Below are 20,783 nucleotides of genomic sequence, written 5' to 3' on the forward strand. Positions count from 1 at the left end.
CACATGGTCTATTGCAATGGGGGCATATGAAGTTAGTGTTTGTTGTGGTCTTGGCTGCAGGGCCCATCTTCCTCTGGCGTTTCCCTTCCCTCGCTGCGCTTCTCTCTTCAAAATGTTGAAGGCCTGCATGGCAGAGTTGCCTCCAGAGAGGGCGATCTGAGGCAGAGCTTTCCAGCTGTGTGTGCTGTATTCCACACCTCTTGAGAGTTATTTTCAGTTGGTCCTTATATCTCCGCTTTTGGCCTCCTGCAGATCTCTGGCCATGATGAAGTTGACCATACAGCAGTTGTCGCGGAAGTCTATCAACTGACATTCTGATGGTGTGGCCGGCCCATCGCAGTTGGTACTGGAGAAAAGTGGCCTCCATGCTCTTGGTACCAGTTTTACTCAGGACTTCCGTGTGTGGCACACGATCACACCATGTCAGCCCAAGGATCCGCTGGAGACACTTGATGTGAAAGTTCTCCAGCTGTTGGATGTGGCGGCGATACAGGGTCCAAGCTTCACAGCCATATAATAGTGTGGAGACACAGATGGCTTGGTAGACTGCCACCTTGGTACGTATGCTGAGGTCTTTGTTCACATACACCCTCTTACGCAGTCTACCAAAGGAGGCTGAGGCAGACCTGATTCGGTTTTGAACATCATTGTCCATGCTGCAGTTTTCGGAGAGGATGCTCCCAAGATATTTGAAGTCTGGGACTATTGCTAGGGACTTGTCATCGATGTTAAAGACAGGTGATGGTGGTCGAGTTGGCGGAGGGGAGTTCCACTGGCACAGTACTTCCGTCTTTACAGTGTTCACAGTGAGACCCAGTCTACTATAGGCCTTCACAGCAGCTGTTAGCGTCGCCTGCAGAGCCTCTGATGTATGTGCCACGAAGGCACAATCATCAGCATACTGTAATTCCACAATGTTCACAGTTTTGACCTTGGTAGCCGCTTCTGATGTTAAATAAGCTTCCATCCAACCTGTAATCCACCAGCACACCACTGCTTCCCTCAACTTCTTTGTGCAGTGGCCAGGTGACACTCAGGAGGAAGATGTTGAATAGTACAGGTAGGGATGATGTTTGATAAGGAATTATCGAGTTCGAGCCTATTATCGAATCCTCTTATCGAACCGATTCCTTATCGATTCTCTTATCGAGTCCAGATTGGTTGTTGTATATGGAAAAAAACACACAATATTTGGTTTAACAAAAGCTCACTTTTATTATATAATAAAACAATTAAATCTAATAAATAAATAAATATTGACTGTTACCCACCTAAAAAAATAAAATAAAATAAATAAATATTGACTGTTGTTACCCAAAGTATATTAAGTGGGATTTTTCAGAGAAACAAATATATACAGTAACACAAAAACAACCTGTCTCTGTGATCACTATAGGTGTATAAATAATAATATAGTGTTAAATAAAATTGATTGATTGATTGATTGAGACTTTTATTAGTAGGTTGCACAGTGAAGTACATATTCCGTACAATTGACCACTAAATGGTAACACCCGAATAAGTTTTTCAACTTGTTTAAGTCGGGGTCCACTTAAATTGATTCATGATACAGATATATACTATCATATATACTATCATCATAATACAGTCATCACACAAGATAATCACATTGAATTATTTACATTATTTACAATCAGGAGTGTGGAGGGGGGGTGGGGTGGGGGGGTGGGGATATGGACATCAAGTAGTGGACATAGAGAGAGAGAGAGAGAGAGAGAGAGAGATCAGAAGGCATAAGAAAAAGAATCTGCATTTGATTGTTTACATTTGATTATTAGCAATCCGGGGAGGGTGTTAGTTTAGGGTTGTAGCTGCCTGGAGGTGAACTTTTATTGCGGTTTTGAAGGAGGATAGAGATGCCCTTTCTTTTATACCTGTTGGGAGCGCATTCCACATTGATGTGGCATAGAAAGAGAATGAGTTAAGACCTTTGTTAGTTCGGAATCTGGGTTTAACGTGGTTAGTGGAGCACCCCCTGGTGTTGTGGTTATGGCGGTCATTTACGTTAAGGAAGTAGTTTGACATGTACTTCGGTATCAGGGAGGTGTAGCGGATTTTATAGACTAGGCTCAGTGCAAGTTGTTTAACTCTGTCCTCCACCTTGAGCCAGCCCACTTTAGAGAAGTGGGTAGGAGTGAGGTGGGATCTGGGGTGGAGGTCTAGAAGTAACCTGACTAGCTTGTTCTGAGATGTTTGGAGTTTAGATTTGAGGGTTTTGGAGGTGCTAGGGTACCAGGAGGTGCATGCGTAATCGAAAAAGGGTTGAACGAGAGTTCCCGCCAGAATCCTCAAGGTGCTTTTGTTGACCAGAGAGGAAATTCTGTAGAGAAATCTCGTTCGTTGGTTAACCTTTTTGATTACCTTGGTTGCCATTTTATCACAGGAAAGGTTAGCCTCTAGAATGGAACCTAGGTAGGTGACCTCATCTTTCCTGGTGATGACACTGTCACCTACTTTTATGGTGAAGTGATTGACTCTCTTAAGTTTGATGTGGGACCCAAACAGGATGGATTCTGTTTTACCCAAGTGGATGGATAGCTTGTTGTCAGCGAGCCAGGTGCAGGTTCTACAGAGCTCAGCACTGAGGATTTTCTCCACCTGTGACTTGTCCTTGCCGGATACCAGCAGGGCAGAGTCATCCGCAAACAAAAACAATTCACAGTCACATGCCGATGACATGTCGTTTATGTATATTAGGAACAGTAAAGGTCCCAATATACTGCCTTGGGGGACTCCACAGCTCACCGAGAGGGGGGGGGACACGGTGCCGTTCACCTCTACCACCTGCTCCCTCCCCTCCAAGTAAGACTGCATCCAGCTCCAAGAGGTTTTGTTAAATCCGATTGCTCTGAGCTTATCCAACAGTATAGCGTGGTTAACGGTGTCAAAGGCCTTCTGAAGGTCCAGCATGACCATGCCGCAGTATTTGCCCGCGTCCACCTCATGTTTGATGTGGTCGGTCAGATAGAGAAGGCATGTGTCAGTGGAGTGGTTAGTTCTGAAGCCGGATTGGAATTTGTACATGAGTTTATTAGTGGCAAGGTAACTATCGACCTGTTCATAAACTATTTTCTCCATTACTTTCGAAATGGAGCTGAGAATAGAAACAGGTCGGTAGTTGCCAGGTTCCAATTTGCTTCCTTTTTTAAAGAGGGGAGTTACTCTTGCTATCTTAAAATCTTTTGGTACTTGGCCTTGTGTAATTGATAGGTTTATTATGTGCGTGATGATCGGGGCAATGATGGAGGCAGAGTCCCTGAGGAATCTGGAGGGAATATTATCAAGGCCGGTGGCCTTGTTAGGGTGGAGCGCGCTCAATTTTTTAAACACCTCATCAGCTGTGACCATTTCTAATTTGAAATCATTGTTGGATACTCCTAGCTTTCTGTAGAAGGCTTTAATGTGTTCTACACCAAAGCGACCAGAGTGGTGGGACAGCTTGTTGACAAGAGTTGCAGCTATGCTGGTGAAAAAGGCGTTAAGTCTGCTAGCTACCTCCATTTTGTCTGTAATGAGGGAGTCACCCTCCTTGATGCTGATGTTGGTGAGTCTTGTTTTAAGTTTCTGGCTGCAACCAGGAAGCTGGTTGTTGAGAATTTTCCAGAGCTCACGTGGCTTATTCGTGTTTTCCTCTATTTTGTCATTAATGTAATTTTTTTTTAAGGATTTAGTCAGGTTGGTTGACTTATTTCTTAATTTATTGCATTGCTTTTTGAGAGTTGAAAGGAGTAATTTGAGGTTGATATTATTGGGTTGTTTATCTACTTCTGTTTTACATTTTTGGTATTCAGAGTATTTCCTGTCTCTGTCTTTTATGGCAGCTAATAGGTCCGGATTCATCCATGGTTCCGAGCGGGCTTTGATCCTGACTGTTTTCACGGGAGCCATGTCATTTAGTATCTTTAGGAACGCCGTTTTGAAGCGATCCCAAGCGACATCGACCAGGTTGCTCGCGAGCACAGGGGACCAGTCCCACTCATCTAATTTTAAATTGAAATTGTCATTGGAGTATTTTTTGAGGGATCTGGATTGGGCTGTTAAAATCAGTCCCTTGGGCACAAAACTGAAAATAATACAGCTCTCCAAAAAGTGCACTTCTGCTGCTATTTCACATAACTGTTTGTTATGATGCTTTGACATTTTTGCACTTTATTTCTTTATTGAAAGAACATTCTATGAAGAGAAAAGTTATTTGCAAATGTGGTTACAATGCTAATAAATGAAAAGTTAAAGCTAAAAAAAGAAATACACTTTATTGAGTTAACATTATTTCTTTATGGGGGATGAAATGTTATGAGCTAGAGAATATAACAACTACACTACCCAGCATGCAACGGGAGTTACGAGCATGCGCGGAGGCCCGAAAAGTGTTGCATGTTGCCACGCTGTGAAAGTAAACGTCAAGAACTCAGCCAACACGCCTCGTCTGCATTATTTATAATTAGACAGACAACACATCTACAGTGTGATTTTGTTTTGTTTACAAGGAAAGAAAAACAATAGTTAAAAAAGGGAGATATGTTGTATATACAGGTAAAAGCCAGTAAATTAGAATATTTTGAAAAACTTGATTTATTTCAGTAATTGCATTCAAAAGGTGTAACTTGTACATTATATTTATTCATTGCACACAGACTGATGCATTCAAATGTATATTTCATTTAATTTTGATTATTTGAAGTGGCAACAAATGAAAATCCAAAATTCCGTGTGTCACAAAATTTGAATATTACTTAAGGCTAATACAAAAAAGGGATTTTTAGAAATGTTGGCCAACTGAAAAGTATGAAAATGAAAAATATGAGCATGTACAATACTCAATACTTGGTTGGAGCTCCTTTTGCCTCAATTACTGCGTTAATGCGGCGTGGCATGGAGTCGATGAGTTTCTGGCACTGCTCAGGTGTTATGAGAGCCCAGGTTGCTCTGATAGTGGCCTTCAACTCTTCTGCGTTTTTGGGTCTGGCATTCTGCATCTTCCTTTTCACAATACCCCACAGATTTTCTATGGGGCTAAGGTCAGGGGAGTTGGCGGGCCAATTTAGAACAGAAATACCATGGTCCGTAAACCAGGCACGGGTCGATTTTGCGCTGTGTGCAGGCGCCAAGTCCTGTTGGAACTTGAAATCTCCATCTCCATAGAGCAGGTCAGCAGCAGGAAGCATGAAGTGCTCTAAAACTTGCTGGTAGACGGCTGCGTTGACCCTGGATCTCAGGAAACAGAGTGGACCGACACCAGCAAATGACATGGCACCCCAAACCATCACTGATGGTGGAAACTTTACACTAGACTTCAGGCAACGTGGATCCTGTGCCTCTCCTGTCTTCCTCCAGACTCTGGGACCTCGATTTCCACCATCAGTGATGGTTTGGGGTGCCATGTCATCTGCTGGTGTCAAAAGAATTAAGGCCGCCACAAATAGTTTTTTTTTTAAATGTATTTATTTTTGTCCTGTCCAGCTTCTCAGGCAAATCATATAGTTGATGTAGATGCCCATATCAGCTGTTCAGATTTACTTTACAAAAGAGAAGTGTAGGATCAAGATTTTTGGAGCTCTTTGTTCAGTGGATCAGATGTTTGATGAAGCTCTGTGTCTTTCTACCACCACTACTGTTTTCTGTTTATTTGTTACTGACTGTGGCAGGACACCTCTGCCTCTGTTTCACTTTATGTTGCTGGTAAATAATATGGTTGTAGTAGTAGGCTAAAGTTAAATTATTTAGTATGCACTAATTAAAGGGGCAGAGCTTTAAGAGACATTTTAGCCTTTATACTTTTATAAGATATATTTTTTGTAAGAACCACAATTAATAAATATATTTCAGTGAATAACTTATTGTTCAAATCTGTATATAAATATGTACATAAAGTGTTGTAATTATATTGTAAAATGGATGGATGGATGGATGGACGTTTAAAACCAAACTGTTATTATTAATTAGTAAGTATACATTTTTTTAGCCTTTTTAGAGAAAATCATATCATTGTAGTAAATTATGCAAATTACTCGATGATGTCATGGTGACCACGCCCATAGCCACGCCCCCACCGCCACAGGTATCTTGGCAGTTTATGGGAAACACTGTTGATCCTACACTTCTCTTTTGTAAAGTAAATCTGAACTGCTGATATGGGCATCTACATCAACTATGATTTGCCTGAGAAGCTGGACAGGACAAAAATAAATAAATAAATAAAAATCTATTTGTGGCGGCCTTAATTCTTTCGTGGCGGGCCGCCACAAATAAATGAATGTGTGGGAAACACTGCCGTTACCTCCCTGCTTGGCACTCAGCATCAAGGGTTGGAATTGGGGGTTAAATCACCAAAAATGATTCCCGGGCGCAGCACCACTGCTGCCCACTGCTCCCTTCACCTCCCAGGGGGTGAACAAGGAGATGGGTCAAATGCAGAGGACATATTTCGCCACACCTAGTGTGTGTGTGAGACAATCGTTGGCACTTTAACGTAACATATTATGGTAAGAGTCATTCAAATAACTATAACATATAGAACATGCTATACGTTAACCAAACAATCTGTCACTCCTAATCGCTAAATCCGAGGAAATCTTATACGTCTAGTCTCTTACGTGAATGAGCTAAATAATATTGATTGATATTTTACGGTAATGTGTTAATAATTTCACACATAAGTCGCTCCTGAGTTTAAGTCGCAAACTATGAAAAAATCTGCGACTTATAGTCCTAAAAATACGGTATATATATATATATATATATATATATATATATGTATATGTATATATATATATATATATATATGTATATGTATATACTAGGGGTGTGGGAAAAAATCGATTCAAATTCTAATCGCGATTCTCACGTTGTGCAATTCAGAATCGATTCTCATTTTTAAAAAATCAATTTTATTTTATTTTAAAAAAATATATTTTTTATTTATTTATTTTTTTTTTTAAATTAATCAATCCAACAAAACAATACACAGCAATACCATAACAATGCAATCCAATTCCAAAACCAAACCCGACCCAGCAACACTTAGAACTGCAATAAACAGAGCAATTGAGAGGAGACACAAACACGACACAGAACAAACCAAAAGTAGTGAAACAAAAATTATTATCAACAACAGTATCAATATTAGTTACAATTTCAACATAGCAGTCATTAAAAATCCCTCATTGACATTATCATTAGACATTTATAAAAAAAAAAAAGAACAATAGTGTCACAGTGGCTTACACTTGCATCGCATCTCATAAGCTTGACAACACACTGTGTCCAATATTTTCACAAAGATAAAATAAGTCATATTTTTGGTTCATTTAAAGGCCTACTGAAATGAGATTTTCCTTTTTAAACGGGGATAGCAGATCCATTCTATGTGTCATACTTGATCATTTCGCGATATTGCCATATTTTTGCTGAAAGGATTTAGTAGAGAACATCAACGATAAAGTTCGCAACTTTTGGTCGCTGATAAAAAAGCCTTGCCTGTACCGGAAGTAGCGTGACGTCACAGGTTGTGGAGCTCCTCACATTTGCACATTGTTTACAATCATGCCCACACGCAGCCAGAGCGATTCGGACCGAGAAAGCGACGATTTCCCCATTAATTTGAGCGAGGATGAAAGATTCGTGGATGAGGAAAGTGAGAGTGAAGGACTACAGGGCAGTGGAAGCGATTCAGATAGGGAAGATGCTGTGAGAGGCGGGTGGGACCTGATATTCAGCTGGGAATGACTAAAACAGTAAATAAACACAAGACATATATATACTCTATTAGCCACAACACAACCAGGCTTATATTTAATATGCCACAAATTAATCCCGCATAACAAACACCTCCCCCCTCCCGTCCATATAACCCGCCAATACAAGTCAAACACCCGCACAAGACACTCAATCCCACAGCCCAAAGTACCGTTCACCGTTCATACAGCACATATATTTCCCCAAAGTTACGTACGTGACATGCACATAGCGGCACGCACGTACGGGCAAGCGATCAAATGTTTGGAAGCCGCAGCTGCGTACTCACGGTAGCGCGTATCCAACTCAAAGTCCTCCTGGTAAGAGTCTCTGTTGTCCCAGGCCAATGGTAAAGCTTGTCCCAGGCCAATGGTAAAGCTTGACTGTCATCGTTTGGGAATGTAAACAATAAAAGACCGGCTACGTGTTTGTGTTGCTTCAGCCGGCCGCTAATACACCGCTTCCCACCTTCAGCTTTCTTCTTTGCTATTTCCATTGTTCATTAAACTAATTGCAAAAGATTCACCAACACAGATGTTCAGAATACTGTGGAGTTTTGCGATGAAAACAGACGACTTAATAGCTGGCCACAATGCTGTCCCAAAATGTCCGCTATAATCCGTGACGTCACGTGCAAACGTCATCATACCGAGACGTTTTCAGCAGGATATTTCGTGGGGAAATTTAAAATCGCACTTAACTAATCTAACCCGGCTATATTGGCATGTATTGCAATGTTAAGATTTCATCATTGATATATAAACTATCAGACTGCGTGGTCGGTAGTAGTGGGTTTCAGTAGGCCTTTAATAGTTCAAACAAATTTACATTATTGCAATCAGTTGATAAAACATTGTCCTTTACAATTATAAAAGCTTTTTACAAAAATCTACTACTCTGCTTGCATGTCAGCAGACTGGGGTAGATCCTACTGAAATTCTATGTATTGAATGAATAGAGAATCGTTTTGAGTCGGGAAAAAATTGTTTGTGAATCGAGAATCGTGTTGAATTGAAAAAAAATCGATTTTGAATCAGCCCACAAAATAATTTAGAAAGCAACATCATTTATAGACTTTCAGGTGTGATTTTACTCTTGTCATGTCTCGGGAAGACTAGGGTTTCCCAAACTTTTTCAGCTTAAGACGAAATAAGAAGTATTGTATGTCCTCATGTGTCTGAGGCTACCATGAACAGTGGTATTATTTAACTGTTTAAACAGCCTTCATTTTTTGGGGAGGGCGGTGGGGCATGTGTTTTTTTCAAAAGGCAATTTGGATCCCCTGAATTTTTTGCTGTTTAAAAACAATGTTTTGCAATACTGTATTAAAAGGAGATGTGTCAAGAACTGGGACCATTCAGGAAACGGTCAATGTTGAACCTGATATCCCTTTAGACCGCCCACAAGCTTATTGATTGGCTCTGTGATATGTGTGATTGGTCATCCTTGCTGTTACTCCATCTCGGTTGAGGCCAGGAGTCCTCTGCCACTGTAAAAAAAATGTTTTAAAAAGTTAACGTTTGTTCTGGGACGTGGACCAAATGATGACAATAAAAGGGCGATTTTGGAAATATATTTTTAATAGAGATCGACCGACATGATGTTTTCAGGGCTGATACCAATATCAATTATTAGTAGTCAAAGAGGCTGATGACCGACATTCATTTGCAGTAAAATTCATCCAAACATAAAAAATGTATGTCAGTAAACAGCTGCACAAGGCTTGAAGTTGTTTTTTTAACATTATCTTTTAGAAAACGTCAGACCAGTATCGACATAATGTTTAATGCAGCACTCATGCGGTGGTTATTAATCTAGCACCAAACAACATCAGGAGGTTTCACAAACACCTTTACTATGTGTGTCTAAGAGGAACATCAACATTTTAATTTCAAAATATGGCAAATCTCCTACAAAATTGGTAAAAATAGGGAATTTTTCTACATCACAATGACTCGCCATCTCAATTTTACATCAGTTTATGGATTCAATACATTGTAAGGTTTCCTCTTGAGGAACCATGAAATATTTGTTGGTTGGTTGAAGTTTATTTTGAAAATGTATACAGTTTCAATATGATACATCACTTATTTGACATATTTTCCTTTCTTTTTACAAGTCCGAAAAGGAGTAGGAAGAGAGAGTTTATTTAATCCTAACCCTTTTCCACTTCATAGCAATTACTAACACATATGTTTACTTCCTGTTTTGAATTTGTAACACAATTAACATCGATGATTTCTCAATATGGTATGATTGATATGAAATAAATGATTTCTAAATATGGCATACATTTAAATACTAACAATTCTGGGCTCCTTCATGTAGCTGATAGGTGAGACATTTTTCAAGATGGCTAACATAATTTCTTCCTGGATGTTACAGGGAGTGGGTTGCTGCCTGCTCTTCTTTAATAATTATATAAGTCTCCTATTTGTCAATTTACTTAAAGTTTGTATTTTTTGGCAGAGATATAATTTCTGTCATGTCCATCCATTTCTACTGGTTATTTGAATCATCAGAGAACGTAAACACTTGCCATGTGCTAACTAATAATAAAGACATTAAAGACTCCCCTATTTAGACATGTATTTATGCATTGTGATAGGCTGCTGAAAAAAACTGATTTTCATCTTATTAAACTTATGTCCATTTAAAGGGGAACAGCACCATTTTTTGGGAATTTTGCCTATCGCTACCAATCCTTATGAAGGACAAGAAGACTAGTTTTTGTTTTTTTTAGCATTCTTACTTTTAATAATTTGCTTGTCCTAGGTGGCTAGCAATGCAGCTAATGAGATCAATCCATTCTGCCTCTAAATCACTTTGAAAATGCAACCAAAAACCGCCAATAATACATCCATTTACGTTTTGTAACCTGTGTAATAACCAAGCTGTAGCTACATTGTTATTGTAAGAGCGAACACAGAGGAACTGTTTTGGATGTCCGTCATGTTTCCGTTTAAATGTTACTACATTACAGACGCACTGCTGTGAAAAGCAACATCCGCAAATTGAGCAAGTTATCCTTTTATATAATGTGTTTAGGGTGAAATTCCCATACTTTTGATGTTTTCGCTCGCCATTTTGTTACAGAAGCTGCAGCCATTTTTCTCTTCCTGTTGCTCACCAGTCACCGGTTGTGCTGACTCGTGTATGTTTGTTGCCTTTCGGAAAAACGGGAGCGATGACATCACCCACTATTATCCACGGTAACACTTTAGTATGGGGAGCATATTCACCATTAATTAGTTGCTTATTAACATGCAAATTAGTAACATATTGGCTCTTAATTAGTCATTATTAAGTACTTATTAATGCCTTATTCTGCATGGCCTTAGTATATAGTCTTAGTATTTTTTTTCGTTTTCAGCCCAAAACAGTCCTGTGTAAAGAGCCACTGGTTATTTAATGGGAGTTAAATCAATTTACTCTAAGATTAGATTATTTTAGAGGTAATGCCTTCTCAAAATGTTTTCATACAATATATTGTATGTGTACAATAAGTGCTGAACTAACATGAATCCTGTTTTGGAACACAGTTGAGAAAAGCAGTCTTGTTTTTTCCCCTCGTTCTTTCCCAAAAGTGATAGGCACAGTGTTAGTGTAATTTTTTAAGGCAAGTTTTGTCTACTTTACCTCTTATGGTAAAAGTTTTGAGCTCTATGCTTCTCTTAAGTAAATTTGTCTGTGCTCCTGCGCAAGCGGGAAGATAACTACAAAATAACTGAGGAAAAAGAATTATGAGCAAATAACATAATTGTGTATTTTGCCTAATAAAAAGTGAGGAGAAATCAAGTAAACCAAATATATATGGAGTGAAAACTATGATATAAACTTTCTTATATTGCTTCTTTTTGTTGTTGTTTTTTTTTTTTCCGTTGTCAGAGACCGCTTCCTCCAGATATCCGACAAGCCACCTCTTTAAATGCTCCTGCATCACAGACGTACTGCCATTTGAAGCAAGGCCCGCTTTGACAGTGAAATGTTCCCATTCTTTTCAATGTTTTCACCGGTGGTGTTTTTGTACCCATTTTTCTCTTTTTGTTGCTGGTCATCGGTCACGCTGACTCGCACATGTTGGTTTCTGTGCGGCAAAATACAAGTAATGACGTCATCGACTATTATCGTCAAATGAATTTATCGGTGACAAATTTTTGTTGATTTTTGTCAACAATGTCAAGGGATCCTTGCACCCCTAGTATTTAAAAAGGCCAGTAGAATTTGGGTTTTTGAAAGAAGAGTACAGTATCTAGAGTAGGGATAGGCACCAACACCTGGTTCCATAATAGCACAGGTGCTGATTTACACGGTAGTAATTAGACTTAAAAAAGAAGCTATTTCAGTGATTGTAAACTCAGCACTTGGGATAAGTGCTCAATGGTGAAATTGTTCATGTAACATTCTTGGAAGTAATGTACAGTAGCATTCTGACAGAGGCACAGTCTAACACTCTTTTTAAACTTTATTGCCGACCTTAACACACCAACATATTATTGTGCTGGAAAATGCTTTGACATTGTTAGTCAGCCCTCAAAAAAATTTCAAACCACTAAAAAAATTAAATCATTATGTTAACCATTGCCATGCTAGTACTTAACTGTTTTGCATGTTCTCTTGCTGCAACCAGTGAGAAAAATATTAGTATGTAATATTCTATTACATTTTTAATAGTGTGAGTGGAGATAAGTACAATTTTAAATTTAAAAGTTCAAGGTTGTATTGTTGAATCTAATAGATTAGAATCTAATAATCTTTTGACAGTCTGTTTAATTTATTTAGACTGTAGCAAGTAATCTAGTTTAGATTTGGCTACTAAGTGATAAAAAAGTTATGTTTGGTAATGTCCTTTGTACTGTATGTTTGGTCTCATGGTTGTATTGACTAAAGCAAGTAGACACTATAAGATTTATATTTTTAAAACTGACCTTGAAGAATGTTGTCTCGAAAATCCATTTGAGTGACAAGGTCTGTTTGCATTTGAACTTTTCTAAATTTGTGTTACACCAGCCAGGACAATATGCATTCATGGATGCATGTACTTGGTAACCTTTGACTAAGTTTATTACGATATTATGTATTAGTTATTATATTATGGCCACTCTTCAGTAATAAGAATTATGCACCATCAATGATTAAAAAACAACAAAAATTAAGTGTACTTACTTTTCAGTTTCTGGTATATGCATGCCTGACTACACAGTACTTGTTGGAAAACCTGTCATCTCTTAAAGAGTGGGTTAGTAGGACAAAGTAGATGAAACTGGGTCAGCCATGTGTCTCCTAGTTCTTGGTTTTAGTCTCTTTTAACCAATCATTTCCAGACATATTGTCAACACATTTAACAGTAAATATTTTTGTCAAAGATGCAAATGCACACGACCATAATACCAAATACACACAATGACCCCAACACATGCTAACTGTCCGGCTGTCTACTGTTACAATGGTTTTGACCTTAGTGCCCTAGCTGTGTAGAGGCAAATCATCTTCTATTATTATCTGAGAAATGTGCACACATACACATGCACATATGAAGGTACTCATGCATGTTGATGTGCACATGCACACATTTACATTGTAAGCCTCTTGTCATGAACGCACATACTTTTATTGCACATTCCACATCAGTGCCGTAATGTTGTTGCCCTGTTACAAAGCCCGTCACCCGTCAAAAGCGCCTCAAAACAACTGATGAATGGTCACGCCACCAGGTTGAAGCCTCCATGGGTGGTCCGATCTGATCAACATGCTCCAACATGGGGCCCTATGCCACTCAAGCCATGGAGTGGAAAATTTAATAGACATGCCAAACTCTCTTGACAAGGCCTTTCTAATTGCCTTTGCATAAAGACCCATATATTTTAAAAATATGTCCTCACATTATGTTTTTCAATTGCACTTTAATGAAAACAATTGCAACTACAAAGCAGTTGTGAATTACACAAAAAATAGTAAGTAAATCTTTCCTTGCAGGTATTTTTACACTTCTGTTTGAGACTGGGATTTTTTAACGAGAATAGTTGATAGCCACTAGCATTGATGATTATTTATGAGTCTTTGTTGCTGTTTTTTCTGAATATCCGTATTAAATGTATGAAATTGTATTCATAATTTTTTAAATATTACTACCTAAAGATCCACCAAGACTACTCATTTGACACAACAATCACAATTGTAGTCATCAGAGAAGGTTAACTTGAGGCGTTACTTCAGTGGCTGCCTCTTTTGTTTCTCTTAGCTTCAAATAAAATGTTATTTATCCATCCGCTAAAAGTTGAATCTTGCACTGTTAAATATAGCTTTCCTAATTTCCACAAGGCTTGTTCAAGCTGGTCCAAACATTACACAAATGCGGTGCCTCAAAAGGCTGCTACACATTATATTATATGCATGTGACCTTGAATGTGATAAACTGTAATACATTCAGATAACGTTTTTCAGTCACTAACAACATAATCTTAAAATGTGTTATTTTGCAAGTCATGGCGCCAGTCAGCCAATGAGAGTAGCGCTCTCTTAACCTTGATGACTTTAACGATCCCCTTATCTACTCATGCACTCAGCCTGTGATATGAGCTGCACCATTCCCTTTAGTGTGTATGTCCATGTGCTGATATTTGTGTGATTATGTCCAAGTGTGCAAGGAAAGTCTTTGTGTGTGTGCGCGCTCGCTGATCTGTTCCTTTCATTATCAGGGCTGGGTTTCAGGCTTATGTTTCACTCTGCAGGGAATATATTAAAAAATAACATGCTTGCACACATGCGTGTGCACACTCCACATACACACATTTGTCTTCATTGGAAAGTCAGTCACCCATTTCAGCTTCAACTTTGGCCCACATCCACTGGTATGTGACTGTAAGAATGTCAGTGAGGCAAAGTGGGGGACCGTGGAAGAGTAGAAAGACGACCAGTTGGGGACATTTACATAACATGCAATGCAGTTAGTTCATTGAGTTCATGGGTGAACTGCAAAATAAAACAAACCTGAAAAAAACACAAGGTAGCACTGATCTTCCTGTTGTTGTTCTGTTGCATGATGTAACACCAGTTGCAGCTCCAGGCATGTCCTTGGTGTTCTGCATTAAAGAGTACTATTCTGTGGCAGTAAATCGGATTTCTTAGACACTTTCGCTGTCAAAATCTGCTTGTAGCGTTTATAATTTGATTCATAGTCAAGTGAAGAGGATTCAACATGTGTGCCATAGCTCCATAGTTTTCCTTTGCCCTTTCTTTTTTGTTCTTCCTTTGTTTCAACATTGTAACATAGGTACAGTCATGAATTGTTACTTTTAGTCAATTTTGTTTTGACAGAACACCAACAGAATGCATGTTGCCACAAATTTAAATGTCTTGATATCATTTTACATTTTGTCTCTTACCAGTGGATGATACAAAAGTCTGCTATCCACTTTTCATTTATGCTTGCACTTGTTGAGGAGAAAGTACATACTTTTGCTTCTATCTCAGATGACAACTCTTATCAGTGGGCTGTGAAAGACCCTGATGTGAATGTGATTAAATATTAAAATATTAGGTCATTTAGAGGGAGTGCATTACATTTCAGTAAGGCCCTATGTGTCTCCTAGAACAAATACGACGTGTGTCACAGTTATAAAATGAATGATAGTGATGCAAAGAACTCCTTTATCAAACTAATTGTATTACTGCCAGACATTATAATTTTTGTTGTTGGATAATTTAAGAGGAATGCTGGTGTTGTGAATTGCAGATGCTAGCCAAAACTCCACTTGGATTTAATTACTCCGTAGTTCACTCTTGACAGTATTATTTGACAGGTTGAAATATATGGATAGAAAGTGCACACACACAAACACAAACAAGAAAGTGTCTACAATCATTCATTTTCACCAAACTATATTTCCTTTTTTTCCATTTTGTTTTCCATCAGACCTTCAATGGCTCAGAAAGTCAGCAAAGGAAAAGAAAAGCTCCAGCTCCTCCTTCCACTCTAAGTTCCATCACCCCAGATGTTAACAAAGCATCTGCTTTTTCTACGCCCACACCTGTTAACCATGCAAGTGTAAAACCTTCTCCAGCGTTCCGCAACAACATGACCCAGTCAACCACCGTCACTTCCACCACTGTGTCAACAGTGAGGCCACAATCCATGAGGATTCAAGTTAATCCCCCATCTAGCTCCACCGTTACCCCTAAAGGTGGCTCCCCCACCCCAAGCAGCAGCACTTCTGACAGCCAAGTTATTCAGGACTCCAGCTCTGAAGTCAGCCGGAGCCCTGATGACTCCGATCTTGACACGGATGACACTTTATCCCACTATAGTACGCGGACCAGCAGCACTGCAAGCGGATCAGTGCCGACCCAAGCCCCTGCAAATACCTCCATAAAGAAAATGAGGGAACTCGATGTGTCCAGCAAATTAGTGCCAGCTTCAACTAGCATCTCCAGGACAGAGAGTGAGTCATTCCTCAATCCTAAAGTGGATGAAGCTGAGAACAGACACAGTGAAATGGGTAAATATCAATGCTTATTTAATGTAGAATTGTTGTTTTGTCCTAAAATTTGGTCACTATTGAATATTTTTAACAATAGTGATCCCAAGATGATTGACATTTTACTCACAGTCATGATTACTGTTGGATTCAAGATGCAGGCAGTAGAAATAGTTTCAAAACAGGTCAAGCCCAGAATACAGTGGTACCTCAACTTACAAGCACGATTCTCTCCACGACCATACTCGTAACTCGTATCACTTGGCAGAAATGTGCACATATTGTATGAAGGTACTCACGCATGTTGATGTGCACATGGACGTATTTAAATTGTCAGCCTCTTGTCATAAATGCACATTGGGGCTGCAACTAATGACGCTTTTGACTATTTTGATAGTCGACTAGTCATCGACTATCTTAATGACTAGTCGGATTATAAAGTGTACACATTCAGCAGCTCTAATCTAATTTAGCCATTGAGGCATGTGCTCACCAACAACAAAAGTGACTAATTTATAAATATTTATTTATACTGTAACTACGTTGCAAGTTAGGCTGTTACAAAAATGTAAATAACTATTAAATTATTACTAATTAATATGAATTACTTTAGTCCATTTAAAAATAAGGACAGGAAAAGTGCAAAACAAAACATATATATATATATATATATATATATATATATATATATATATATATATATATATATATATATATATGATGAGGTGGTTCGGGCATCTGGTCAGGATGCCACCCGAACGCCTCCCTAGGGAGGTGTTTAGGGCACGTCCGACCGGTAGGAGGCCACGAGGAAGACCCAGGACACGTTGGGAAGACTATGTCTCCCGGCTGGCCTGGGAACGCCTCGGGATCCCCCGGGAAGAGCTGGACGAAGTGGCAGGGGAGAGGGAAGTCTGGGTTTCTCTGCTTAGGCTGCTGCCCCCGCGACCCGACTTCGGATAAGCGGAAGAAGATGGATATATATATATATATATATATATATATATATATATATATATATATATATATATATATATATATATATATATATATATATATATATATATATAAAAAGTTAAAATAGCAATAAGAACAAATGATAAAACAACAAAACTAACTTGCTCAATAAGAAACAAGCAGTTTGTGATGATGTTTAAAAAGCTTCACACTGATATACTATTGATAATTGGTTAATTCCTGGCATTTTAAGCAATCTAATAGACTCAGTGCATTTAATTGTATGATTGATTTATTCTTAACATTCTTAACAATTCTTAGCTATCTGATAGATTGTACGGTATGTTTAATCTTATGATGCTGACAAATTGGTGTTCGGGTGTGTGTTTGTTATGGTGCCTTTCTTTCTTAGACAAAGTATAGCTGGCGGACTTTGGCTAAAATGATAGTTAAATCAGTTTTTCACACAATCTTAATGAGTTGAGACCGCATCCTGCAGATGTCCGACATTTATCCGCTCTAAATGCTCGCGTATCACAGATATAATGTTATAAAAACAAGGTCTGATTTGCAAAATGAGCAAGGTATTCGTGTTTTTAACAAGGGTAAGAGAACATATTCCCACACTTAAAGTGTTTTCCCCCGCAATGTTAATGCGAATGGCGGTGCTGACTCGTGTCACTCTGGAATAACACGGGTAATGATGTCATGACTATGTCGACAAATTTATTTGCATTTTCAAACGAAATTAATCTGGTTAGGTCCCTTGTTAGGTCAAATGTTGCCTGGATAGTTCCCCCTCGTTTAGAATGACACTGCTCTCAAAACTGCAGAGCTTTCAAGCTGCAGCAACATTTTAGAAGTGCAATAATGATAACCTGGTTGAAGTGTGTGTGTGTGTGTGTGTGTGTGTGTGTGTGTGTGTGTGTGTGTGTGTGTGTGTGTGTGTGTGTGTGTGTGTGTGTGTGTGTGTGTGTGTGTGTGTGTGTGTGTGTGTGTGTGTGTGTGTGTGTGTGTGTGTGTGTGTGTGTGTGTGTGTGTGTGTGTGTGTGTGTGTGTGTGCTCATGTCATGCTTCAAGTGCAGGAACAAGTGGAGCTGGTTTTTATATTTTTGAAACAGTGCCGTCCTTTACTCTTACCCTAGCCTTAAATCCCTTCTTTTCATCCATCTCTTTCCTCTCTTTGCATCTCACTCCTATATGCATGTAGTCACTCACACAATATTTCAAAGCTGGCAGATACAAAGACAAACACATCCCTCACAGATTTAAACAGGATCTGCTTGAACTTCAGCTAGCCCCTTATTGATCAGGTATTTACTGGTAGCAGAGTGAGATTGCAGCAGAGGTCTGTCATGCCTCAAGGAGGAAGAGATGATAGAGTTGTAAACCTCAGAAAATGGTTGAGGAAGGTGAGAGAGCCAGGGAGTTCAAAGTATGGGGCATGGGAAGGTTTAGGCAGCAGGAGGAGAAAAGGGTATGAACAGCAGGTTTTCTAGAGGGGTTTAAAGGGAGAGCTGGTTGAGGAGAAGGATAGAAACAGGATGGAAGGATAACAGATGATGGAGTTAGTGTATGAGACAGGAATAGAACGGACATCATGTGGATCATTGATACATATTTACTCTTAGCTTTCTGAAAGTGTCAACCTTTACCTCTTCATAAGTTCACTGTGGAAAGCATAGTAGGAAACTTTGGAACTACTGTAAACTTTTTAACGGTTCACATTTAGCAGGGAATGAGTGTATTTAATACATGTAACACCTTAAAAGCCATGCACATTATAAAGTGACCCCATTGTCTGGGCAGAAACATTACATCACATTGTGTATTTGTTTATACTGAGTTGACAGCAGTTATACTCGCATGCAAAACATTACTTCATTTTCACCTTGCTTGTGAACATGTTTGGGTTATGATAGGGTAGTTCGTCATCTTAGTCCATAGTACTGTATGTTGTTTCAGTTCCACCTCCTTGTATACAATGTAGTAAAGAGATTAAGTAGCACATCAACAGTATACGCTGACTAAGACAGCACAATGATGTATTGCAAACCCATGTGGGAAGTGTGCTCGCTCTATATGAATAATGCTGTCTTACATAATTGCCTTGTTGCCCCTGTATGCACAGTAAATCATATGAATGGATTTGTTTTTCATCAAGTTCAACTTTTTTGTAAGGTAAAAGCCACATGGACACATTTCAGAAGCCTTTAATGGCACCATTCCAATCAACAGGCAGATGGGTTCACCTTGTACCCAGTTACCGTAAAGGGCCCTATTCTTCTAATTGCACTGAGGTGTTTTTTTAATGCGCTTCAAGTCATGCACGTTCTTTCTATTTGTATTCTCCCGGCTCATTACCAATTGTGAAAAAGATAACACTGTAAATTTCAAATGGCCATCTTAATCCAGGCAGTGTTTGTCACGTGAACGTGTGTTGCCAAAGTGATGGTATATATGCACGCTACAACAGCTTCTTCCTGGCTAGATGTGAATAATAATAATCTGTAGATTAAACTAATTTATTATAACCTGATTTTATTTGGTGATAAGAGAACTGTTTCGTACAAACGTTTGTGAAGCCGTGACGCGTCAGAGGGGCTTGACAGCTGTATTTTGTGTGCTTGTGCGGTGAAGCAGGACAGTTTGATATTAACTGTCCAAAAATCAATCAAATCATTTGATAGATGCTACAATATATGTATGTATATATGTATTTTCTATTAAATAGTCAATATTCAATGATTACGGTCCAAATGAAATCGTTACGTCCGTTCGTACCAGAAAAATCTAAACACAGCAGCTATATTTGTAAATTTAAAATACATTTTCAGTGTTATGCGGATGACACCCAGCTCTACATCTCAACCAAACCAACTGCTTCTCTTCCTCCTTCCTCCCTTACTGACTGCCTCAGTGAACTCAAGCACTAGTTCTCATCCAATTGCCTTCAACTCAATAGTAATAAAACCGAAATCTTACTTGTAGGTACAAAATCCATTCTAGCCAAAACCTACAGCTTGTCCGTTACTCTTGGCAATTCCTCTGTCTCACCCTCCTCCCAAATCAAGAGTCTGGGTGTCATCCTCGACAGCACACTCTCTTTTCAAGCCCACATAAACATTACCCGGTCCGCTTACTTTCATCTATGAAACATTAATCGACTTCGCCCATCCCTTACCCCACATACTGCTGCCATACTAGTCCATAGCCTTGTCACCTCTCGCCTGGACTACTGCAACGCTCTCCTGTTTGGTCTCCCTCACAAGTCACTTCACAAACTTCAGCTTCTCCAGAACTCTGCAGCCCGGATAATCACCAGAACCCCTTCAATCCAACACATCACCCCTGTTCTGCAGCAACTCCACTGGCTACCTATCAAACACTGTATCCAATTTAAATTAATTCTCCTCACTTTCAAAGCTATCCATAACCTCTCTCCGTCATATCTCTGACCTGCTCCATGTCGCCACGCCCTCACGTTCCCTAAGATCCTCTTCATCCATCCATCTCACTGTCCTCTTATATAAACTGTCCACCTTGGGTGCCCGAGCTTTCAGCCGCTCAGCCCCTCATCTTTGGAACTCATTA

General features: G+C 39.2%; 1 protein-coding gene across 7 annotated transcripts in view; it reads left to right on the forward strand.

Moving 5' to 3' along the window:
* Positions 1–20,783, forward strand: part of LOC133660187 (protein cordon-bleu-like) — a 158,101-nt gene that overhangs the window by 116,170 nt on the left and 21,148 nt on the right. For all 7 annotated transcript variants that reach the window (XM_062063431.1, XM_062063432.1, XM_062063433.1 and 4 more), the window contains one exon: positions 15,671–16,253. In XM_062063431.1, the coding sequence (XP_061919415.1) occupies positions 15,671–16,253 (583 nt within the window). The remainder of the gene's footprint in view (positions 1–15,670; positions 16,254–20,783) is intronic.

This window comes from Entelurus aequoreus, linkage group LG11, assembly GCF_033978785.1.
Source record: "Entelurus aequoreus isolate RoL-2023_Sb linkage group LG11, RoL_Eaeq_v1.1, whole genome shotgun sequence".
Classification (NCBI taxonomy): Eukaryota; Metazoa; Chordata; class Actinopteri; order Syngnathiformes; family Syngnathidae; genus Entelurus; species Entelurus aequoreus.